We start from the raw sequence: 25473 nt of genomic DNA on the forward strand, positions 1-25473 counted from the left end.
GTGGGGAATCTAATCTAACCTATCCAGCCTTTCTTTATAATTCAAACCTTCCATACCCTGCAACATCCTGGTAAATCTAATCTGAACGATTGGAAATTGAAATTAGAATTGCTTTTGACTCAGCATTTTTCTGTGCCGCAGACCTCTATGATTAAAGCATGATCTGTTTGGGTTGGAGTCGGTGTTCTGACCTTCTGGTCCAGATACAAAAATTCAGTGAGGATTGACAAGTCTTAGTGGTCTGTGTGTATCAACTTCGTAGGCTCAGTATTGACTGAAAAGAGTCTCAGGGTTGATGTTCCAATTGGTGCTTTGGAAAATGCTCATCTTAAGTGTGTTGCAGTTCCAAAGTTCCACCACTATCCATGTTGACCCACATCACCACGTCTGATTGACGAATTGATAAATATCAACAATGTAATGGAATCTGGAGGTAGCGAGGGCTAAAGACACTGAAGTGATGATCAGCGATCATCTTATTGAATAGTGAAGCAGGCTAGACAGCCTGAATGCCCTTTTCTGGCTCTTGCAATCACCCTTACATTTCTCAGTCATTCAGAACTCTGAACAAAGCACAATTGTACTAAATCCTGCATGCAGTGTAACAAACTATTTTTGTCCAGTTGGCACTGCTCATAGTTGTGCTGTTGTTCAAAGCTCTGTGCTTCTTAATTTGGATAACAAGGTGTAGAGCTGGATGAACACAGCAGGCCAGGTGGCATCAGAGGAGCAGGAAAGCTGATGTTGCAGTTCTGGAACCTTCTTCAGAAATTTCCTGTAACGTCAGCTTTCCTGCTCCTCTGATAGGATTAAAGGCAGGATTCTTGGCAGTGTAGAGGGACAGCAGGATCTTGGTGTTCAAGTGCATAGCTCCCTCAAAGTTGCCACCCAAGTGGATAAGGTTGTTAAGAAAGCATATGATGTTTTGGCTTTCATTAACAGGGGGATCGAGTTTAAGAGCCGCGAGGTTTTGCTGCAGCTCTACAAAACCCTGGTGAGACCGCACTTGGAATATTGTGTCCAGTTCTGGTCGCCCTATTATAGGAAAGATGTGGAGGCTTTGGAGAGGGTGCAAAGGAGGTTTACCACGATGCTGCCTGGACTGGAGGGCTTGTCTTACGAGGAGAGGTTGACTGAGCTTGGACTTTTCTCTCTGGAGAGAAGGAGGAAGAGAGGTGACCTGATCGAGGTGCACAAGGTAATGAGAGGCATGGATAGAGTCGATAGCCAGAGACTTTTCCCCAGGGCAGGATTGACTGCCACGAGGAGTCATAGTTTTAAGGTATTATGAGGAAGGTATAGAGGAGACATCAGAGGGAGGTTCTTCACCCAGAGAGTTGTGAGCGCATGGAATAGTTTACCAGTGGAAGTCGTGGAAGCGGAGTCATTAGTGACATTTAAGCGACTGCTGGACATGCACATGGACAGCAGTGAATTGAGGGGAATGTAGGTTAGGTTATTTTAATTTTGGATTAGGATTATTCCACGGCACAACATCGTGGGCCGAAGGGCCTGTACTGTGCTGTACTTTTCTATGTTCTATGTTCTATGATGCTGCTTGGCCTGCTGTGTTTATCCAGCTCTACATCTTGTTATTCCAGACTCCAGTATTGGCAGTTTCTACGATCTCTGAGTGCTTTTTAATGTAAGATTTTAGTCTGGACCCACTTTGCGAGCGATTATGTATCTAAACGTGACTTCCCACTGAGCTTTTATACCACAACTTGGTCTGTTTTGATGACTTTGTGCTACAAAGATTAAAGCAAAGAAGAACGGCAGCAGAATATGATATGGACCAGACAAGTCCCAACCTTCTACCAAATCCAGCTTTACCCAGTTCAGTTTTTAAAGGAACAATTTTTCATGGACTCTGCTGCTTGTAGGAGAACCCCAGTTCTGAGAGTTAGATTGTTTGATTAATTTAAGGTTTACGTTATTTCAAAAACAAAGCAAGCATTCTGTTGCCAACAATCAGTAGTAGGCCACTGCCTCTGTTTAATCTTGTTGTTGCCAATAAATCTGACAGTTACATTTAGCATGACGGTTTTGTCGCATTGCTAGGAGACCCACAGTTAATTATGTTCAACCTGAAGCACCTTCCCTAACACCACCACCCCCACCCAACCCAGTCCCCAGATACCCACAGATGGTGGATATTTAGTGGAAGCTGCATTCTAGGACCGTGTGGCAATGACAGAGTGAATCCAGCGGAGGTAGCTGGACACGCGAGTGTATACCCCGTACCGTCCTGGCCGCGCGCACCCAGTCCCCCAGGAGACAATGCCCATCAGGTACCAGGCTCCTGACTGCTGATGAGGGACTAGGAAGCCCCCGCCTGTGTCCCCACCGCACGCATCCCTCCCGCCCTCCAGCAAGCCAGCACAGAACATATTGTCGGTGATTGGCGGGCGCGAACCCCTGATCCGTGCCTCGCGGAAAGCCTGCCTGCAGTGGTGCTGGCTGACCAACGGCAGTGGGACGTAGCGTAGCCAGTCGCGGATGAAGAATCCGTCCTCAATCCCCCAGCCCGCCACCAAGCCCACGCTCCCAGGCCGGAGGAGGTCACTCTCCTGGGGTCCTCCAGCCCTGCGTAGGGTGGGCAAACAGGCAGGCATGGGCATCTCCTCCGCCTCCTCACCCCCGGTCTTCCTCAGCTTAACCAGGGCGATGTCGTTGTCGAAATCGTGCAGCCTCTCTGCGAACCCTGGGTGCACGATGATCTCCTCAATTTGCCGGCGCTCCCCTGCCAGCAGTGCCCGCAGGTTGGTGCTTCTACCTGCTTGGCACGTCCGGACCTGGGTGGTGTTGATTTGATGGGACAGGTTCACCCGGCGGGCACCTTTTGGATAGAAGACATGGGCAGCCGTCAGCACCCAGCCCCCGCCGATGAGGGTGCCCCCAGCCCTTCCCCGGCTCCTGGGCACCACCAGCACATGCCAAGGGAAGCTCCCTTCCTCTGCCAGCTTGCCACCCAGGATCCGCTGCACGGTTGTTGCTGGATTTGAAGGCAGCCCACAGACTGTAAAATCGAGGAGAAGGAGAACGGGAGTCAACGGCCGCGGTATGAGGGAGAGAAGATGAAAAAAAGATGTGCTAGGTTTTTCATCAGGACAGGGCTTGAGCATTTTTCTCCCCCATGATCTTCCCAACCTCCACACACCAGGCCTTGTTATCACATGGGCTACTATCACACACTACCCATTGTCAGCTACTAATAGTCCCCATTTGCACAGTGGTAGAGTGGTGAGCGTAGCTGTCTTCTGAGCAGCTCATCTGGCTTCAGTTCCTGACCATCACAAGGTTCCAATGTTCTCGTAGTGCTGAACTTTTTAACTTATTTCTTTATTTCTCTATTTCTGTAGCTTAAATTTTGTCACGAGGTATTTTGCACCTAAGATGCGCCTTATGTGTTGATATTGTACACTTTTCACTAGATTGCCTAACCTCGTACTTGAGTACACATGATAATAAAGCCTAAACCTAAAACCTAGCAGCTATGTTTATTCCGCTGGACTGATGGTTATCCACCCCTTTGTCTGACCAGCTGTTAGTCTCTCTCTTTGGGTTCTATCTCCTGTTGTTTATGCATCCCAACCCATCTTCTGTATTAAATCCATCCTTTTTCCTCGCTACCATCAGTTCTGAAGAAGGATCACCGGGCTTGAAACATTAACTCTGATTTCTCTCCACGGACGCTGCCAGACCTGCTGAGCTTTGCCGGCAATTTCTGTTTTGTTTTGGATTTCCAGCATCCACAGTTCTTTCAGGGTTTTTTTTTCCACATTACATCTGTTTGGCTGAGAGCCCAGTCCAATGAGAACATCAACTCAGCAGGAAATTTGTTTTGAGGTGATTTGTTTACTTGGCTTGATTGAACCCTGTGAGCAGTTGCAGAGAGTTATGTCTCAAACCATGATTGGGAAGAGTGTGCAGCATGAAGGCATTGCTGTGAAGCAGACTCTGATGGTTATACAGCAGTCAGCATCACTGTGAAGCTGGATGAGTGGATCTGATTGGGACGTGGGGCCATAAATAAGGGGAAGACTTTCCTAGTCTGTTGTCCATGAATGCTGGTCAGTTCAATACAGTAGAATATCAAGGAAGCAAGGAGTTTGACTCTATTCAAGCAAACCAAATGTATCTCTTTCTTGAACAAGACTATATTTGCATGGATTGAGGCACCAGGAATGTCCAATAACAAGACAGGCTCCTGTTTAAGAGAGTGGTCTTTCCTCACTGTGCCTTCGTGGCAGTTGCCCCAGGCTTTCATGTGTCCGTCAGCATGCAATCCTGAACCTTGAAGTGTGCCAATCTGTAACATTTGCATATGCAATAGTTTTTTTGAATAAGGTTTATTTTCAAAGTTAAAAAAAGAAAGGTGGCTTGTCGAAATGGTGCAAGTCTGGGGCTAAACATGGCAGCATTGGAGCACCCGAATAAGTGTCTGAGGGGTGAGACCCAGACCAAGCTCAGTCAGAGCAGTAGCTAAACCCCAACAGGGGCCATGTTCATAGTCAAATGGCTGATCAAAGTAACAACAGCACAAATCAGTGATAAGTTCTTGTCCACATTAAAACTGCATTATGACAAAGCAAAAGTTCTAGCTTCTTAAAAGAAAACTCAATTCATTTCCGGAAACAGACATGTCTGGCCAATCTCAGCAGGTCTGGCAACATCTGTGGGAAGAAAGTAGAGTCAATGCTTTGATTCCACTGACTCTTCATCAAAACTGATAGCAACGAGGAAAGAGACAACACAGAGTGGAGCTGGAGGAACGCAGCAGGCCAGGCAGCATCAGAGGAGCAGGAAAGTTGATGTTTCGGGTTGGGACCCTTCTTCAGAAATGAAATCAGAAATAATGGGAACTGCAGATGCTGGAAAATCCGAGATAACAAAGTGTGGAACTGGATGAACACAGCAGGCCAAAGCAGCATCTTAGGAGCACAAAAGCTGACGTTTCGGGACTAGACCCTTCATCAAAAAAGGGAGATGGGGGGAGGATTCTGAAATAAATAGGGAGAGAGAGGGAGGCAGACCGAAGATGGACAGAGGAGAAGATAGGTGGAGAGGAGAGTATAGGTGGGGAGGTAGGGAGGGGATAGGTCAGTCCGGGGAGGACGGACTGGTCAAGGAGGCAGGATGAGGTTAGTAGGTAGGAATTGGAGGTGCAGCTTGAGGTGGGAGGAGGGGATAGGTGAGAGGAAGAACAAGTTAGGGAGGCGGGGACGAGCTGGGCTGGTTTTGGGAAGCAATGGGGGGAAGGGGAGATTTTGAAGCTAGTGAAGTCCACATTGATACCATTGGGCTGCAGGGTTCCCAAGCGGAATATGAGTTGCGGGTGGCATCATTATGGCACAGCAGGAGGCCCAGGATGGACATGTTGTCTGAGGAATGGGAGGGGGAGTTGAAATGGTTCGCAACTGGGAGGTGCAGTTGTTTATTGCGAACCGAGCGGAGGTGTTCTGCAAAGCGGTCCCCAAGCCTCCTCTTGGTTTCCCCAATGTAGAGGAAGCCACACGGGGTACAGTGGCTACAGTATACTACATTGGCAGATGTGCAGGTGAAGATTTGCTTGATGCGTAAAGTCATCTTGGGGCCTGGGTCAAGAACCGCAACATTCCCCCCTCAGCGTTCGAGAACGCCCTTGGCCGTGCCTCCCGCATTTCCCACAACTCATCCCTCACAACCCGCCCCCGCAATAACCGCCCTAAGAGAATCCTCCTCATCCTCCCATACCACCCCACCAACCTCCAGATACAGCGCATCATCCTCTGATACCTCCGCCATCTACAATCCGACCCCACACTTGTCTGCCTTCCGGAGAGACCACTCTCTCCGCGACTCCCTCGTCCGCTCCACACTCCCCTCCAACCTCACCACACCCGGCAACTTCCCCTGCAACTGCAGGAAGTGCTAGACTTGCCCCCACACCTCCTCCCTCACCCCCATCCCAGGCCCCAAGATGACTTTCCACATTAAGCAGATGTTCACCTGCACATCTGCCAATGTGGCACACTGCATCTGCTGTACCCGGAGTGGCTTCCTCTACATCAGGGAAACCAAGTGGAGGCTTGGGGACCGCTTTGCAGAACACCTCCGCTCGGTTCGCAATAAACAACTGCACCTCCCAGTCACAAACCATTTTAACTCCCCCTCCCATTCCTTGGATGACATGTCCATCCTGGGCCTCCTGCAGTGCCATAATGATGCCACCTGTAGATTGCAGGAACAGCAACTCATATTCCACTTGGGAACCCTGCAGCCCAATGGTATATATGTGGATTTCGCCAGCTTCAAAATCTCTCCTCCCCCCACTGCATCCCAAAACCAGCCCAGCTCGTCCCCGCCTCCCTAATCTGTTCTTCCTCTCACCTATCCCCTCCTTCCACCTCAAGCTGCACCTCCATTTCCTACCTACTAACCTCATCCCACCCCCTTGACCTGTCCGTCCTCCCCGGACTGAACTATCTCCTCCATACTCTCCTCTCCACCTATCTTCTCCTCTATCAATCTTCGGTCTGCCTCCCCCTCTCTCCCTATTTATTTCAGAATCCTCTCCCCATCTTCCTTTTTTGATGAAGGGTCTAGGCCCGAAACGTCAGCTTTTGTGCTCCTGAGATGCTGCTTGGCCTGCTGTGTTCATCCAGGTCCACACTTTGTTATCTAGGATAGGGTGGGGGTGGATTTAAAAGAATTAGAAGAATGGAATGGAATCCTCAGGCTGTAAAGTTAATGAACTCAATGTCAATTCCTAGAGGCTGTGGGAAATGAGCTGTTGTTCTTCGAGCTCACTGGAGCTCTGCAGCAGGCTAGCAACAGAGACGTTGGTGTGGGAACATGATGATGTGGCAAAGTGGCATGCAACTGAAAGCTCAGGTCACTTATGCAACAGAAGGTAGGTGTTCTACAAAGCAGTCACCCAGTCTGTGATTTGCCCCCCAATGGAGAGGAGCCCACATTGTGAGCAGCGAAGGCAGTAGACTAGATTGAATGAAGTGCAAGTAAATTGCTGCTTCACCGGGAAGGTGCGTCTGGGGCCTTGGATAGTGAAGAGGGAGGAAGTAAATGAGTACCTTCTGTGATTGCATGGCAAAGTGCCGTAGGGGTTTGGTGAGGTAGGGTATCCCGGAAGGAACTGTCCTTGTAGAAGGCTGATAATGGAGGTGAGTGGAATATGTGCCTGGTCATGGGCATCCCATTGGAGATGACAGAGATGGCGGCTGGTTATTTTGGGATATGGAGGCTGGTGGGGTAGGAAGTGAGAACCAGGGGGACCATATCGCTGTAGTGGGAGGGAAGAGAAGGGCTGAGGGCAGAAATGTGGGAGATGGATCGAGCGTGACTCAGATCCTTGTCAGCTATGGTGGTGGGCAATCTTTGAATGAGGAAAAAGGTTGACATTTCTGAGGCAGCCTGCAGAAAGTGGCATCCTTGGATGTGATGGAGATGGAAAGACTGGGAAAATGGGATGGAGTCCTTGCAGGAAGCAGGGTGAATCCAGGTAACTATGGGTGTCAGTCAATTTGTAGTAAATTTCAGTGGCCAGCCTATTGCCAGACAAGGAAACAAAAACGTCAAGGAAAGGAAGAAAAGTTTCAGAGATGGACCAGGTAAAGCTAGAGAGCAGGGCAGAAACTGAAAGTGAAATGTGTTTCAATTAATTTTCTACTGGCGTCCATTTATCATAGAATCCCTACATCGTGGAAGCAGGTCATCTGGTCCATCAGGTCCACACCAACCCTTTGAAGAGCGTCCCACACAGAACCATCCCCCCCCTACCGTATTCCCGTAACGTTGCATTTCCCATGGCTGACCCAACTAACCTGCACAACTTTGGGCTGTCTGTGGGAGGAAGAGGGAGCATGCAAAGGAAACCTACGCCGACTCGGAGAGAACATGTAAACTCCACACAGAGAGTCGCCTGAGGGTGAAATTGAACCTGGGCCCCGGGCTCTGTAAGACAGCAATGCTAACCACTGAACCAAGTGTAGGAGTGTTTTTTTAAACTAAAGGTATGGCAAGGGAGCTCAGACCCGCATCTTGCACAAGCTGCAGTATGAGGGAAACCTTCGATGCTCCTAGCAGTCTGGATGACCATGTGTGTACAAAGTGCCAGCAGTTTGATCAGTATTTGGAACTTGAGTGTCAACGGGACACTTCAATGTGACTGTGAAACTGAGCATTTTGTGGATAGCACATTTATATACTAGGTCACTGGGCATCTTAAGAGGGAATGTGTGACCTTTAGTAAGGAGAAGGCAGGCAGATAATGAGACAAACCCCATAGTGCATCTCACTCAAGAACAGTTGTTCTGCATTGGAAAATGATGATGGTGTTGGTTTCTCTGGGGAGTGCCAGAGCCCAGCTGCACAAGGAGGTAGCAGACGGAGGGGAAGCGCTGCAGCAGTATGAGACTCGATAGTAAAGGATACCGGCATGTGTTTCTATAGCCACAGGCATGACTCCAGGATGGTGTGGTGTGTGCCTGGGGTCCGGGATCATGGATATCACTGAGCAAATGCATTTAGGTGTGCAGTTGCAACACCAAGGCATACAAGTCTATGGCCCAAGTGCTGGAAAATGGGATTAGAATAGTTAAGTTAATAAAATGTGAGGCTGGATGAACACAGCAGGCCCAGCAGCATCTCAGGAGCACAAAAGCTGATGTTTCGGGCCTAGACCCTCTCTGATGAAGGGTCTAGGCCCGAAACGTCAGCTTTTGTGCTCCTGAGATGCTGCTGCGCCTGCTGTGTTCATCCAGCCTCATATTTAATTATCTTGGATTCTCTAGCATCTGCAGTTCCAATTAACACTTAGAATAGTTAAGTGCTTGTTTTTGACTGGCAAATATTTGATATGCCGAACAGGCCTTTGGCTGTGCTGTAGACTTCTCTGACATAATGAGAGTGAACAACCAGAAGTTATGATTCACATTGTTACCAATGACATAGAAAAGGGGAAGAGGTGATGCATTCTGGAGCTAAGGAGCAAATTTAAAAAAGACATTATTGTCAAAGGTTTTAACCTCTGGCTTACACCAAGTGATACACGCTGGTGAATGTAGGAATAAGCAGACGTAGCAGGAGAATGTGAGGTTGAAAGTTAGTGCAGGGCAGAAGGATTTTGAGTCCTGGGTTCAGTTCTGGGGGAGTTGAGACTTGTACAAGTCTGACAGATGATTCCTACACTGAAATAGAACAAACATCTGTGCAATGGGTTTGCTAGTGCTGCTGGTGAGATTTTAAACTAATTTGGCAAGGGAAAAGGATGCAGAATGCAAGTACTATAGGAGATGATGCACAGACTAATATGAAAGACAAAGAAAGCCAGTGTGACTCCCAGTCTGACTATTTAGTTGAGTTAAGTCACATGGAAGCGTCTAGGCCCGAAGCATGAGTTTTTGTGCTCTTGGGATGCTGCTTGGTCTGCTGTGTACATCCAGCTCCTGACTTTGTTATCTCAGCAAGGGTGGATAGTGTTTATTTTAATGCAACAGTCACGTCACCATGTCAGATTAACACATGGCAATATGAGGTATCATTGCTGTCACAGAGATGTCGCTGAGGGAGGGGTAAGCTTGGCAGCTTTACGCAAAAAGACATGTAAAAGACTTTTACATGCAATATTGATCAAGGGGTCAATTACAGCAACACGGAAGGATAATATCTTAGAAAGCTCCTCATCTGGGTGGAACTTTAAAGCTAAAGTTGGACAGTCACATTGCTGGGAGTGTATTGTGGATCTCCAAACAAACAGGAAGAGCTGGAAGGTTGTTCATGTATCAGAGATAATGGGAACTGCAGATGCTGGAGAATCCAAGATAATAAAGTGTGAAGCTGGATGAACACAGCAGGCCAAGCAGCATCTCAGGAGCGCAAAAGCTGACGTTTCGGGCCTAGACCCTTCATCAGGGTCTAGGCCTGAAACGTCAGCTTTTGTGCTTCTGAAATGCTGCTTGGCCTGCTGTGTTCATCCAGCTCCACACTTTATTATCTTAGATTGTTCATGTAGGCAGCTTTCAGACAAGTGTAAAAGCAACAGTGTGGGAATAGTAGCAGACTTCAAACCCCAACACACCCCCTCCCCGACCTCCCCAATATTAACTGGGATAGGTAAGGTTTCAGGAGTCCTACCAGATTATAACACTGCTGCCCCATTACAGAGACAGAAGTCACACAACACCAGGTTATAGTCCAACAAGTTTATTTGAAATCACCAGCTTTTGAAGCGCTGCTCCTTTACCAGGTGGAATGAGGTCACCTGACGAAGGAGCGAGACTCCAAAAGCTTGTGATTTTGAATAAACCTGTTGGACTATAACCTGGTGTCGAGTGACTTCTGACTTTGTCCACCCCAGTCCAACACCAGCACCTCCACATCGCTATTACAGAAAGAGAGAGAGAGATGACTGGTGGTGGTTTAGCCAGAGAGTCACCATGCCTCAGGCAGAGTGAGATTTAGGAAGTGAGTTCTTATGTTAACCTCAGCTGATAGGCAAAGTTGGAAAGGCTCTGAGGGGACAGCCTGCTCAGTCAGCACCGAGAAAGTCCTACAAGACACCTGGACCTTAATTTTAGGGATTGAGGCTGCAGAGTGGCACAGCGGGAGCGGGCTGTGCTCATATCCCAGAGGTCAATAGATCGAAACAATCCTCCACCATTTGTGAACTCAATATTGCTGCCCCAGCCAGTGTCTTTCTGTTTTGGGCACTTCATTTTAAAATAAGGGGCAGCATGGTGGCTCAGTGGTTAGCACTGCTGCCTCATAGTGCCAGGGACCCAGGTTCGATTCCAGCCTTAGACTGTGTGGTCTTTCTGCCCACAGACCAAAGATGAGTGAGTTGAGTGGATTGGCCCTGCTAAATTGCCCATAAATTTCAGGGCTGTGTCCCTCCTTAATTGCCTGGATGGAAGTTAAGTGTCAACCACATTGGTATGGGCCTGGAGTCACATAGCAGACCAGGTAAGGATGGCAGTTTCCTTCCTTCAAGGACATTAGTGAAGCAGATGGATTTTTCCTGACAATCGGCAATGGATTCCAGATCTGCTGTGGTGGGATTTGAACCCAGGTCCCCAGAATATCATCTGGGTCTGTGGATTAACAGTCCAGTGATAATATCACTAGGCCATCACCTCCCCAAATAATTGGACTGGCCAGATAGGCAAAACAATGGCAAATGGAATTTAATCTAGAAATGCGTGAGATGGCTACTATCAAGGAAAGGGATTTAAAAATACAAGTCAGTACACCTCACCAATTGAAGGGTGTTAAACCTAAAGAGAAACTTTAAGACAGAAATGATCAAAAATAGAAAGGCTAAAATAGGGGCAGGAAGGAAGAGAAAGGTAGGGGCAGAAAAAGACTGAGTGGGAAAAAGGGTCAAGAAAACAGAGCAAGAAGTAAGAAGGACAGGGAGACAAAGAGAAAGAAAGATGTAGACGAAAAACTAGAGGGTTAGCAGAGACAGAGAGAGAAAACAAATAAAATGGGAAAGAGGAGCAAGTTGTGCGAGATAATAAGGAAGTGGGCAGAGAGGGGGACAGACTGGACAGAGACTCTTGGACAGTGAGACAGAGGGAGAAAATCAAAGAGCTAGAGGGAGAGGCAGGGAGAGAGACACTAAGATAGAGAAAAATTACCTTTTACTCCAGAAGTTCCATTCCTTGTGTTTTCAGCAATTCCTTTGCACACTGTCCCTTTGGCACTCTGCTCCGTGACCCAGGGTTTCGTGGTTGTTTGGGGCTCCCTGGCTGTTGGGCCCCATGAGCTGCTGCTCGGTGACTGGGACATGGAATGGCCACATAGTAAAGGAAGCACCAGAGCTAAGAGCCTAGAAGGGAGAGCACACAGAGGTGACTGCATGCATTTCGCAGAGACAGTTCAGGTGGGTGGCAGAGAGATGGAAGCTCCAGGGCTTCCAGCTGATCTCAGTACCACGCACCCTGGTTGCTAATGCCTTTACAGGATTCTCAGCATGACTGTTGACCTACTGAAACATGGAAATTAAACCTAAATCCCTCCCAGTTAGTTTTATGTGCGTTAAACCATTTCACAGAGACCAACGTTATTATCACTCTGATGTTTAGAGATTGGGCCCGGCCTTTGAATCTTAGTTGGAAATTAAAGCCAATGTTTGAGACCCAAGGAGGTGTTTTGGCCCAAAGTTTCACCTCTAGGATGAATTAAGGCTGAAGACGAGAGGAGATCATCCTTTTCTCAGGACCCTGTAGGCAATTGGAAGTTTGCAGGCTGGAGTGTCAGGGTGGGCCCTGTTAACTATTAAACCTCAAGCTACCCTAGGAGATTGGTGGCAGTATAAGCCAGGATTACACAACTCTAATGCATCAGCAGCTTGCGAGGCCTTTCAGACCACATGTGGAAGCCTTCTGCACTGATCCACAATGCAATGTTGAGATTTATTTATTTGTCACATGTACTAAGTATAAGAACACATAATTACAGCAAAAAGGGCACAAAGTCACCATTCACTGGCGCCCACTTGGCTACAAAAAACAGAATTGAAAGATTTAACAGAGCCAAAAGGTAAGCAAGTAAAAAAGACTCCAAATCTTAGAGTCCATTTCCACAATGGTATAGGTGTCACTCCAATTGCTAGGCTACTGTTTTCTGTAACCTACCCATCTGACTGTAATGTTTATCCTTTTAACTTTATTTCTTATTTTCCAACTTATGCTATGAATCACTGTAAGGTAATGTAACCTTTATTTTCCTTATTTCTCTAAGATTTATACCTAGGCACCTTTGTACCTAAGATAGTGCTGAGGGGGTGGCATTGTAAAATATACTCCTGAACTTCTGCACTTGAGTACTCATGATGATAAACCTAACTCTAATCTTAATTCTAAGTGCAAGTGTCCAACATACCTCATGATCCTTTAGCAAGGGCAGATTCTGCTTTCAGTCACAGTATTAGCAACACAAAAATCAAACTGGAAAAGTGTACACTGACCTCTTGGACTGCCACAGTCTATAATCTCTGTGTGCTACTCACGTCACTCACCCAGGAATGCTCATGGCTCAATCACATTGCAATAGAGGAAACTGATTCAGGGGCACCAGAGACATAGCAATGAGCTACATACAGAGTAAAACTCTCTTTACGCTGCTCATTTTCTGGCAACTCATCTCTTGCCAAGGCTTTCAGCGATATCAGTGGCGATGACAGAGGATACGCTGTCCCTATTGGAGTCACCTCATAAGGTATCACACAATGTTGTCAGCAGCTCCTCATTCAGTAGTGCAAGATTCATTAGACCTTCCCTGTTCTCCTGAGAGGGCCCAGGAGCTCAAGGTTCCTCGTCCACATTTGACCTAGTACTGTGCCTCAGAGCATGGGACAAGTTGATGGAGAGCAATTCAGCACACATATCTGGGTGAACCAAACAACCAAGATCAAACACCCAGACCACAAGCTGCAGTTTTTTTTTAACTCTCTCACTGTTGTTTCGGTTATAGTAACGGTGACACACTGATGTTGTAATGGGAGAGTCTGTCTTCGATTCAATGGTTGGTCAGGTGGAGTTGTGTTTTTTTTCCTGTATGAATTATTTCTTTTATGCTCCCTTGGTTTTCCTGTCTTTTTCTCACAGAGAGCAAGTGACCATTTTAAGGATGGCAGCCAGGAAGTGGAGTGTCACAGGACCAGAATTTTTTACTATTAATGTTAATGACTCAGATGATGGAAGTGAATGTATTGTTGCCAAGTTTGTGGATGACACAAAATTAGTGGAGAAGCCAAAATGAGGATGACACAGAGTCCACAGGGGCAAATAGACAGGTTTAAGCAAATGGTCAAAAATCATGGCAAATGGGAATTTTTAAAAATGTATTCATGGGATGTGCGTGTCGCTGGCCAGGCCAGCATTTATTGTCCGTCTCAATAGCCCACAGGGCAGTTAAGAGTCAACAACATTGCTGTGCGCCTGGAGTCATATGTAGACCAGGCCAAGTGAGGATTGCAGTTTCCTTCCCTTAAAGACATTAGTGAACCAGATGATTTGTCCAAAAAAAATGCCAATCGTCATTAGTCTCTTAATTCCAGATATTTTTTCCCCAAATTCAATTTAAATTTCACGATGGCAGGGTTTGAATCTATTTCCCCAGGGTGTTTGTGGGATCTCTGGAGTAACAACTGATTGATAGTTCCGCTAGGCCATTCCCTCCCCATAGGTGAGGAGACAAAAACAATATAATGCGGTGACATAACAAAGTGTGAAGTGGGCCTAGACCCGATGAAGGGTCAAGGCCTGAAACGTCAGCTTTTGTGCTCCTGAGATGCTGCTTGGCCTGCTGTGTTCATCCAGCTTCACACTTTGTTATCTTGGATTCTCCAGCATCTGCAGTTCCCATCATCTCTAACGTGGTGACATGTGCAGTCATGCACTCCGGCAGGAAGAATAGTGAGCTGAATATTATTTACATGACAAAAGACTACAGAAAATTGTAACATAGAGAGATTTCAGGGTCCTAGTGTATCACAAAAAGCTAACTCCCAAGTTCAGCAGGTAAGGGGAAGGTCAAATAATGGATGTTGGGTTTTACTATCAAGGGAATGGGGAATAAAAATAGGGAAGTCTTGCTAAAACTGTACAAAGTAGTAGTCAGGCTACACCTAGAATACTGTGAATAGCTTTAGTCTCCTTATCTATGGAAGGAAAAACTGGATTGGAAGCAGTCCAGACAAAGTTCACTAGACAGAGCCCAGGACTGGACAGATTTTCTCATGAGGAGGGAGAGAGTAGTTTAGGCTCGTGCTCATTGGAGTTTAGAAGAATGAGAGGAGACATTATTGAAAGATTTGAGGCGGTAGATATAGAGACATTATTTTATAATGTGTGAGAGTCTCAGACCAGAGGACATGGTCTCACAATAAGGGGTCACACATTTAAGGCAGAGGTGAGGAAGATTGTTTTTTGGTGGAAGGTGGTGAACTTGTAGAATCCTTACTGCAAAGATCCCATCCAACTCCTTTTAATGAATTCTCAATGCCCTTCATTTCCCCACTTTGATCGCTGGCATATCACGTAGCTAGGCCCAATGTGACAAAGTACCCTCTGCATTACAGTGATGAGCCATGGAAGATGTCATGAGAAATGTCATCATGGTCCTTCAAGAGAAACTGTCCGAGTACATTCCTGAAACAGACTTCCCTAAAATGATAGAAGTCTTTCTTTCTCCCTGAATGATGAAAACAAGTCATTAGCAAAACTATTATTGAAGTAGATTGGACAGACTTGTTTCAACTAACAGCCCACATGACTGGTAGCACAATGGCTCAGTGGCTAGCACTGCTGCCTCACAGCACCATGGACCCAGGTTTGATTCTGCCCTCAGGTGTCTGTGTGAAGTTTGCACATTCTCCGCACATCTTTGTGGATTTCCTTAGGCTGCTCCGGTTTCCTCCCTCAGTCCAAAGATGTGCAGGTTACCTGGATTGGCCGTGCTAAATTGCCGCATAGTGTCTAGGATGTGCAGGTTAGGTACATCAGCCATGGGGAGAACGCGGGTGGGTCTCTGTGAGATGCTGTCCAGAGGGTTAGTGTGAACTTGATGGGCCAAATGGCCAGCTTCCATGCGCCAGGGATTCAATGACTGTGAAGGCCTGAGCTACCAGAATCCTCAAATTTAACAGTTGCAAAGTTTTATAATCTTCAACGAAGATTGATTCTTTTTTTTTGTTTTTCTTTTACACTTTGGACTAATTTCCAACCTGCCGGTATGCATGGCATGATTTATTATCTATTATTCCCTTTTAGCAGCTAATAAACTCGCCCACTTTTTACTCTAAAAAGTCATGTTTAAATTGACCCCTTTTAAAATACTTGGTCTGGGAATAGATGTCCACAGGGAAGGGATTCATCTCTAAAAATTAATCTGTTCCAGCAACAAAGTGAGGGGTTTGGTTAAAGGAGAGTCAACTCTTCCCACCACACAGAGGAGCATTACCTGTGCAAAGCCCCTCCCAGGGGCTACAAGGAAAACTACAAATTCACTAGTAGTCCGTAAAACTTGCAGAAGTTTATTTGCTGCTGAAGAATTCCTGTCAACAGAGATGCCAACATATTTCACATGATGTAACTTGGGCAGTCCTTGAACCATAACACACTAGGAAGGGCTTTGTTCTGGAAAATCGCTTGGAGTCCCTCCTGATCTGTCATCATATAGAACCTGCCTCCCATTTTTGTTGTGAAAAACAGGGTAAAGGCAATAATAATCCTGGCCAACGTCTTTGGGATCCAAACAGCACCCCAAACGTGAACTCCAGGAATATATTGGCCGGTAATTCCCAATTTGACATTTCCAGCCTCGGGAAGGAATAAAACCACATGTGAGTGCTGCTGTTTTAAAATGAGCAAAGAACATTTGTGCCACCACATCAACCCCACCCCCCACCCCGCCACCTTAAGAAAAGGCCACAATGAGTTTGGTTGGTGTTCTCAGGATTGGCCAGGGACTTCAGAGCAAGAAGTTCCACACTGAAGGGAAACAAAATGCACCATTTTTCAACTGAGTATGTGAAAGCCATAAACTGCCACATTATAAATGCAAAACAAGTGAAAACAATGAAATGAACATGCAAAAGAAAGACTTAATACTGTGGAGTTACAGCCAGTTTTATTGTCAAGGTTGAAAGTGACAAATTTGTGTCTGTTGGGTGGTCGACTTTCTAGACAATAGCCCCACTTTTGAACAGAGACAGTGTCTATAGGCAGCGTCAAAACCACAAGTGACTAGCCAATGCAGTAAATTGATATAATGACTGGAACAAGACAAACTCAACAAGTTGAATAAGGTCCCAGCTAATGCCAGGAAGTGACTTTTTTTAAATCAAGGAAGCAACATGCCACCTTACGGGAAAGTCTGGTATTGCAGATATACCGAGCAGCAAGAAACATGTCCATTATCAACAGAGCAAGCAAAATATTGAAAGCGCTGGTAGATATCCAGTATTTTCCTGTGCAGATACTGATCCCCACTCCACCTCTAGTATGTTCTTTAATTTTATTTGATTTGCTTCATTTCTCAATCTATATTTTAAAGCATATTGCATATCAGATCAGAAATCAGATTAAAGCTAATTTTCCCAGATTAAAATAAATTTTGTGCAATGCAAATTGTGTAAAAGTTTGCTTTACATCTTTGCTGCAAGAACCCAGATGTGGAGAATGTGTGGGAGCAGTATTTCACAGTGGCTGGAAAACTCCTGGGGAAACAGCCAGTGCTTTTTAGCAGCTGTTTTTATTTTGCAAATAATGCAGATTGTAAATGTAGTTCAGCATTTGTAGGTTGCATGTCCACTGATAAATAAAAACCATAAAACAACCAATACCAGTTCCCAGGTTATCAGACTGATGGCAAAGATGCTGTATGAGAAGGAATTATTAAAGTAGATGACAGCCTGCTCAAGAAGAATACACTTTTTTTTGCACATGGTTTTTGGTTGCACAAAGTACCAATAAAGACAAATCTCAGTGCAAACTTGATTATTAGACAACGTGATGTAAATAGTTTAAAGATCCATTTAATATACCTGTAGAATTATGTGCAGTGGTAATGTAAAAACAATATATAAATATTGTAGTTTTGTGAATAAAATGGACTAACAAAATGCAACATGATACAATTCCTGACAATGAATATACTCAGGAACAATTAAGATTCTCATGCAAGTCCTTGTATGAAGTTTCAACTGTGTGGATAATTAAGGAGTATTTTTCTTCTTTCTGAAAAAGGAAACATGCTGTCAAAGGTTTTTGCCTTACACTCATTAGGAAAGACAATATAACTTGTGCTCTGGCAGCAAACTTCTTGTGTATATTTAAGGCTGAAACAGATTCTTGACCAGTAGGTGAATCAAGAGTTACAGGGAAGGGACAGGAGTGTAGGAGTGAGGAATGTCAGGTCAGCCATGATCATATTGAATAGTGGGGTAGGCTCGATAGGCCGAATGGCCTACTCCTGTTCCTCTTTCTTATGGTCTTATACCAAAGGGTGTGCTGATGTCCAACCTGTAACAGTCAAGATGAATGTCATCAACAGTAGATCTTTTCTTAGCAATACTGAAGTTTTATGTTGGTTTAAGCAACAATTTCCTTTCCCACCAAGAAACACAAGAACTCAGATCCACACTGCTTAGTATCTTCTGATCTTTAGATTGAAGCAGTGAAGATTTGAAAAATTACCACTTCAGTTGCAACTCATGTTGACAATGAGAAATAGATGTTGTTGGTTGATCTATAACAAGTACCCAAAACTGCTTCACAGGGCAGAGGATTTGCACTTTAAATGATACAGTGTAGAACAAATTATGTTTTGCAACAGGAAACAAAAGCAAAATGAAATATGGCTAAGGCACTTACTTCAAATTTTCAGCATGAGATACTAGAATTTATAGCCAGATCACTTGTAAAAAGAATAAAGTCTGAACTGGAAACAATTACAATGTTGTTACTAAATATCTAACATTTATCTTACCTAAAACATTAAATACATTGTATTTTGTATATAAATCTGTACAAAACATATGCTCTATGTTTTTGAGAATGGTACTTGTATCCACAAAACATGTACAGGAATCAGGTGTAGCTTTACAGATGTTTTAGAAGCAAGTACGATTTACAAGGCATATCAGAGCTTATTATTAACTAAAAAAAACGAAATACACAGACAAAAGAAAAAAAATGTTTTGTTCACTTGAGATTTTCAATAATTTACCTGTCCCTTGTTTAGCACTGATTAGACTTGGGAGTTAATTCGCAACAAATTCATATTATGTGCAAGACAATTGAAATTTGAAATGAATTAATTTACAGGCTGCAAAAGAACTATTTGGACAGCTCATTTGTCATACATATCTGAGCTCATAAAAATCAATATGGTCCTTAAATTATGTGTAATGAAAATCTTGCTGTAGCTTTAAAACATAATTTGGTTCCTTTGTGATTCAACAAGTGTACTCAGAGAGTTGTTGAGCAATATTGGTTCCAGATTTGACTTTATTTCCATATCTGATCTCAGCAGGGAAATAATCAGCGTTAAATAATTGGCATCAGCTTCTCTGTGTTTAGGAAAGTAAAGTGATCTGAATTTCTAATCACCATCCAGCACAGTTCATTAGGTGATGCCAGAGACAAGACCAAACTGTGATGCTTCATTATTGAACAGTTTTTTTTAAGTACAGGGGTTTAAATATGAAGGATAACTCCTCAACTATGGATGCACTTGAATCAACTACAATAGAAACAACAGCTTCAACAGAGAACATAATGGAGAAAAAATGTGAAGTAAAGAAAGATCATGTTATTCATGTCCAAAGCAATTGAGGTAAATTTCCTAAGCAAAGTAATAATAAAATTGAAGTACATTCATATGTTAATAGCAGCTTTATAAAAGAAAACCGCCAAATAATGATTCTGTATTAAAATCCAATTTTGAACTATTCAAAATAATTTACATCTTGTCTTAAGGTAATTTACTCCCTTCTTGTTACGTGAGATTTTCCATTGGGTATCCTAAAACAATGAATAGCTTTTGTGAAAGTTATAATTCAATCAATTTATGAGCAGCTTAGCACTAGTTTGAATCTTCCTCTGGATGTATTGTGTAATGAGATTTCTAAGTTTTATTTTAAATTTGTTCTTTATCAGCAATTGCAAATTCAGTGCATAGAACATTAACATAACTCAAGGTGCTAAGGTACCTGAAATCCAATTAAACTGAGGACAATACTAGCAGCAATCAATACTGCACCATATATCTGCCACCTTATCACATAAATAATAGAAAAAACATTACTTGAGGGGGCAAGGAAAGGATTTTTATTTAGAATGCTATCATTTCATATATATCTCCAGAAATAAAACTTTAGAAGATTAGTTTTAATAAATGCACTTTTATTCTTTTGAAATTTAGATAGCGAATTTATTTTAAGGTAGCTTCTGTAAGCCAATTTGTTTAAACAATTTGTTAAAACTCCAGCTCTAATTTTGGCTGTTAACATGTTTTGGAATTTAGGCCACCACAACAATTATTTAGGTTAAGACCTTATCTGACTTTTTTTTAATGTTCAGTATTTCAGTCTAGATATCTTTCACCATGTTGAGAACATTTGTGAGAGGATCATTGCATGGATGCAGAACCTCTGAATATCACTAATGTCATGCTTGAATAACACATGTACCCTTAGGGGGCTGGTTCAGGAGACAATGTGGCACAGTAAACCTTGGATATATGCAAATTAAAGATAAGTAGGTGTTTTCTGTGTGAAAGGTGACAGAGAGTCAGCACAAACTCAATGGGCTCAGTAGCCCTTTTTCTGTGCTGTAGACCCTTATCTTAGCAAGTTGTTGAATGGCATGCATGGCAGAATCCAGCTTACTGTTCTCTAACCTCTTCTATAAACTGAATGTTTGCTGTGTGTTGCATTGAGTAGGAAGTAACTGACATGCTTGCTGGCCCCAAAACAACACAATTACAGCAATTCGTCCAAGGTGCTACTGTGAGGTCCATTTCATTTTGTCTGTCATCCAATCCTAATATGAGATCCATACATATTTTTAATGAGGCTGACGAGAAGGCAGATTTTATCTCTAATTATGTGAAATGAAACATATTGCCTGCATAAGTAAATTAATGGAGCTTTACACTAACCGGAATTACTGAGTTATTATGGAACAGAAGGATGCCCTTTGGCTCATGGTGCCTGCACCTGACATCCAACCTCAACCTCCTGCCTTTTCTCCATTACCCTGCACTCTATTACTGTTTAAAAAACATCCAATGCTCTCTTGAATGCCTCACTCAAACCTGCTTCCTCCAATCAAGAAAATTCTGACTTTGTAAATAGGTGACATTGTACTTGTGAAATTTATTTTGTATTTCCTTCAAAAACAACTTGAGGTAAAAAGGCATTATTAGGGTTTGATTATTATTAAGATCATTATCCTATTGTGAAAGTTCACCATCTATTTTACATCATTGCTTCGCAACTGAGTATATTTTGGGAGCTTTTGTATTAACATTAGGCGCAGATCTTGAGCTATGATGTTAATTCGTCTCACACATTTGCACTTCTTGTATGACTAGTTTTGATTGCTCTCTCCTGACCTTTCAGTTTTAGGAAGCAACAGCAGTAGAGTCATGATAAATATGTATCTGCATTTGAATCCCCTGTTGGGGCATTTATTTACTGCAGAGTACGTTAGGAAATTGGGAGTCCAATCTCCCAAACTCTCAGCTTTACTGCCTAAATTCCCAGTAGATTCCCATTAGCAGTCATAATTTGTATTGGGGTTGAGGGGTGCACTTGTCTTAAAATACCCTGTTATGTAGTTTTTCTTATATTACTGTTTTCACTGAAAATTATTATAATTCACTGAAATATTTTGCTTATGGCATCTAAAGAGGTGTGAGCATGTATATATAACGAGTAATAAGAATAAAACAGGAGGTTTTTTTCCAAGAAGCAAAACAAACTAAAACTAAGAATAAAAAAATACTTATAGCTTTAAAGAGATGAGCCCAGAAGTTATGTGTTGCAATATTAGAATTGGAATGTTTAATGAGGTGGTATGAAATTACTTTGTATGCTGTTTTGGTAGACATTACCCATTTAATAGAAATGGGTTAAATGTTGAACAAGATAATTTTCTGCTAACATGGTCAGTTTATATTAATTTTGCACAATACTTCTAGAATGTGGATTTCAGTGGAAAGGAACTGAAAATTGTAAATGGGTGGTTATAATAAAATCTTACTGGCACATTTGTATCAATCCAAAGGAAACCTGTCTGATACAGCACTAATAGCCTGTAGGCTTTCAGGAATGCTTTGAAATCAAATGTTATTCAAAAAAGAGGGTGAGGTAAAGAGTCATAGGGAGCTGTGGGCCGGTTAGATTAACGTCAGTTATTGGGAAGATGTTAGAAACTATGATAAAGGAACTTTTAGCAGAACATTTAGAAATATAGGATACAATCAAGCAGAGTCAGCATGAAGGGGAAGTCCTTTCTCCCAAATTTACTGGAATTTGAGGAGGTAACAAGCAAGTCGATGTAGCAGAACCAGTAGATGCAATATATTTGGATTTCCAGAAGACATTTCTGGGGATGCTTTGTCCTAGTGATGTTATCGCTGGACTGTTAATCCAGAGAAATAGATAATGTTCTGGGGATGCAGGTTTGAATCCCTCCATGGCAGGTGGTGGAATTTGAATTCAATAAAAAGTCTGGAATGAAAAGACTAATGATCACCATAAAACCATTGCTGACTACTAGGGAAAGAAAATCCCATCTGGTTCACTAGTCTCCCTTAGGGGAATCAAACTGCCATCCTTACCTGGTTGAACTACATGTGGCTTCTCGTAACTGGTCTCTGGGATGGGCAATAAATGCTGCCGGGTCAGTGATGTCCTCAGCCCATGAATGAATAAAAAGAATTGATAAAGTTACTTAATCTGCTAAGAGGGCATGATGTTGGGGAAATATGTATTAGCATTGGTAAAGGATTGGCTAACTACCAGAAGACAAGACAGTTGGCATTGGAGGGGCATTTCCAGCATGGCAGCATGTGGTCACTGTTATTTACAATATATATTAGTGACATGGATGGCAGAGTGAATGTATTACTGCCAAGTTTGTGGATGACACAGAAATAGGTGGTAAGGCAAGTAGTGGGGATAATACAAAGAGTCAACATAGGGATATAGGCGGGTTGAACGAGTGGGCAGACACTTGGGCAAATGGAATATTCTGTGGGAACTCTGAGGTTATGCACTTGGGCAGAAAGAATAGAAGAGTTGAATATTATTTGAATAGAGAGAAACTGTACGAAGATGCAGCATAGAGGATTTTGAGGTCCTCATGCGTGAATCAAAAAAAGCCGGCTTCCAATTTCAATAGTCAGATCACAGCTAGAATTCTGTGAACAGTTTTGGTTCACTTATCGAGGGAGTAATGTACTGACATTGGAGGCAGTTCAGAGAAGGTTCATCAGGCTGATACCAGCTTTGCAGTGATGTCCTTTCGAGGAGAGGTTTAAATAAGTTGGGTCTATACTCATTAGAATTTAGAAGAATGAGAGATCTTATTGAAACTTATGAGATTATTCAGGGGCTTGACAGGTGCTGAGAGGTTGTTTCCCCTAATGTGAGAGTCTAGGACCAGAGGGCATAAACTCAGAATAAGGAAGCATCCATTTAGGACAGAGATGAGGTGGAATTTCTTCTCTCAGAGGGTTGGGAATCTGTGGAATTCTTTACCACAGAATGCTTTCGATGCAGGGCTGTTAAGATTATTCAAGTCTGAGGGAATCAAGGGTTACAGGGAAAAGGCAAGGAAGTTGAGGATTATCAGATCAGCTGTAATTTCATTGCTGAATAAATTTAAAGGGCCGTATGGCCTACTGCTGCACTTACATTTTATAGTTTTATGCAGAGTAATTAGCATGTGCAGAGCCATCTAGTGGCGGACTAGCCATACTGCAGTATATTTTCCCTGGCTGATTATAGGACTTTGAACACAGATGACTATTTATATTTCTTCTGAAAATCTCAGTGTAGAAAATGCAGCAAAGTGCACTGCAATTGTTTCAAAATAGAACAAGTTTATTTTTTTTTAAATTAAGCATGTGACCCTATCCTAGTTATTTTCTCATGTTTTAAAATGACAATGTCTAATAATAACTTATTCTTCTTCTTACCTCTCGCTCAAACAAATGATATTTATCACTTCCCTTAGTGTCAATTATTTCAGAGCCATTCAGGATGTCTTCAAGTAACATAAAGGCCTTACACAGTTTTAATAGTCTCAGCTAACTGTCTGCTAGTTGCATTTCATATTGCCTCTGTACATTTTACAAATGGAATTGTTACAAATCAAATCAACACTTTCTTTTAAAGTCATAGACATAAATTACAGATAGTGCCGTTGGACTGGTGGCTTTGTGTGATACTGAACAGTTACTCTCACATATAATCAAATTGATAATCCCAAGCAGAATAAACATGTATTTTCCTTAAAATAAATCACCAAGTGTTTCCTTTTCAATTGCCAGGTGATAATGTCCGGATTCTTACTGATGTTCTGTTTCTATTTCTGGTATACAGTCATTAGGATATTGGGAAAGCACAAAGCCTGGTAAACAGATGCACTTATATGATCCTTCTGTGTTTTCGCAGCTTGCATTCCGGCAGAGTGGTATGCTGTCACTCAGATCTTCACATTCATTAATATCTGAAATGCAACAATCACAACAGAGTCATTTTAATTCATAAGGGCAGCAGCAGGTCATTAAAATCACTATTTAGTTCTACTATTCAGTTAGATCAAAGCTGATCTTCCACCTCAACTTCACCTCAAAGAATCCCTACAGTGTGGAAGCAGGCCATTCAGTTCGCACCGACCCTCCAATAAGCATCCCACTCAATTCCCGTAGCCTGCATTTCCCATGGCTAATCCATCTAACCTGCACATCTCTGCACACTATAGGCATTTTAGCTTGGCCAGTCCTCCTCTCTGCACATCTTTGGATTGTGGGAATAAACTGAAGCACCCGGAGGAAACCCAGGTTGACATGGGGAGAATGTACAAATCCCACAGAAACAGTTGCCCAAGGGTACAGTGAGGCAACAGTGATAACCATTGAACCACCATAATTTGCTGTGGCTACAATGTTTAAGGAGGCCGATTAGCTTAGTTGGCTGGACAGCTGGTTTGCAACAGAGAGTGATGCCAACAGTGCAGGTTCGGTTCCTGTAATGGCTGATGTCGCCATGCCTTCTTAACCTCGCACATCACCTGAGTTTGTAGTGACCCTCAGGTTAAACTTCTGTTTCTCTCTAATGACAGAATAGCCTTTGGGATTATAGTATCAGAGATAATGGGAACTGCAGATGCTGGAGAATTCCAAGATAATAAAATGTGAGATGCTGCTTGGCCTGCTGTGTTCATCCAGCCTCACATTTTATTATCTTAGCCTTTGGGATTATGGTGACTTTAACGCTTAAGTTACTGTCGAGTGGAGTTTTCATTGAATGCAGGAGTCCCAGATTTACATAAATCTGACCTTTGAATGCAATCCTATACTGGGGAGTAATTTTAATGATCCAACACACAAACATTTCCTAGACTTATGAATGGCTGCTTTATAATCATTCTGCAATGTGTCCTGACTTGCATATAAATCAGCTTACAAATCAGCTCATTAACAGAACCCGTTCTCAACCTGGGGACTACTTGTACTTTATATTTGATCAATATTCCCCCTTTAAGTCCTGAAATATTGACTGCTTCCTGCAGCCAGTATCTGTGGAAAGAGTGCTGCTTGCTATTTGACTGCAGGGACTTAACAGATCAAGCTTGATCATGTCCTTGTTAAATATCAGACGTTAAGGGTTACTTAGATTGAGTTCGGGCATATATGCCTCCAGTCAGAGTATTATTCTGACTGACAGAT

At 43.3% G+C, this 25473-nt stretch overlaps 2 protein-coding genes across 2 annotated transcripts in view; both read right to left on the reverse strand.

Annotated features, from left to right (window-relative positions):
* Positions 1-1956: 1956 nt before the first annotated feature.
* On the reverse strand, positions 1957-12978 carry LOC125455840 (haptoglobin-related protein-like). Its single transcript, XM_048538353.2, has 3 exons — positions 12886-12978; positions 11640-11830; positions 1957-3019 (listed from the first exon to the last, which is right to left on the reverse strand). The coding sequence occupies exons 1-3, from the start codon at positions 12888-12890 to the stop codon at positions 2175-2177; spliced, it is 1041 nt and encodes a 346-aa protein (XP_048394310.1). The 5' UTR covers positions 12891-12978; the 3' UTR covers positions 1957-2174.
* Positions 12979-16618: 3640 nt separating this feature from the next.
* LOC125455610 (latent-transforming growth factor beta-binding protein 2-like) overlaps positions 16619-25473 on the reverse strand; it is a 474230-nt gene continuing 465375 nt past the window's right edge. The window contains exon 36 of the mRNA XM_048537794.2: positions 16619-24251. Within this exon, the coding sequence (XP_048393751.1) occupies positions 24091-24251 (161 nt within the window). The 3' untranslated portion in view covers positions 16619-24090. The remainder of the gene's footprint in view (positions 24252-25473) is intronic.

The sequence above is a fragment of the Stegostoma tigrinum genome, chromosome 10 (genome assembly GCF_030684315.1).
Source record: "Stegostoma tigrinum isolate sSteTig4 chromosome 10, sSteTig4.hap1, whole genome shotgun sequence".
Classification (NCBI taxonomy): Eukaryota; Metazoa; Chordata; class Chondrichthyes; order Orectolobiformes; family Stegostomatidae; genus Stegostoma; species Stegostoma tigrinum.

Coding starts and splice junctions, on each gene's coding strand:
- LOC125455840 (XM_048538353.2), bottom strand. Junction 3,020..11,639: donor TGGAACTTCTGGAGTAAAAG/GTAATTTTTCTC, acceptor TCGATTTTACAG/TCTGTGGGCTGCCTTCAAAT.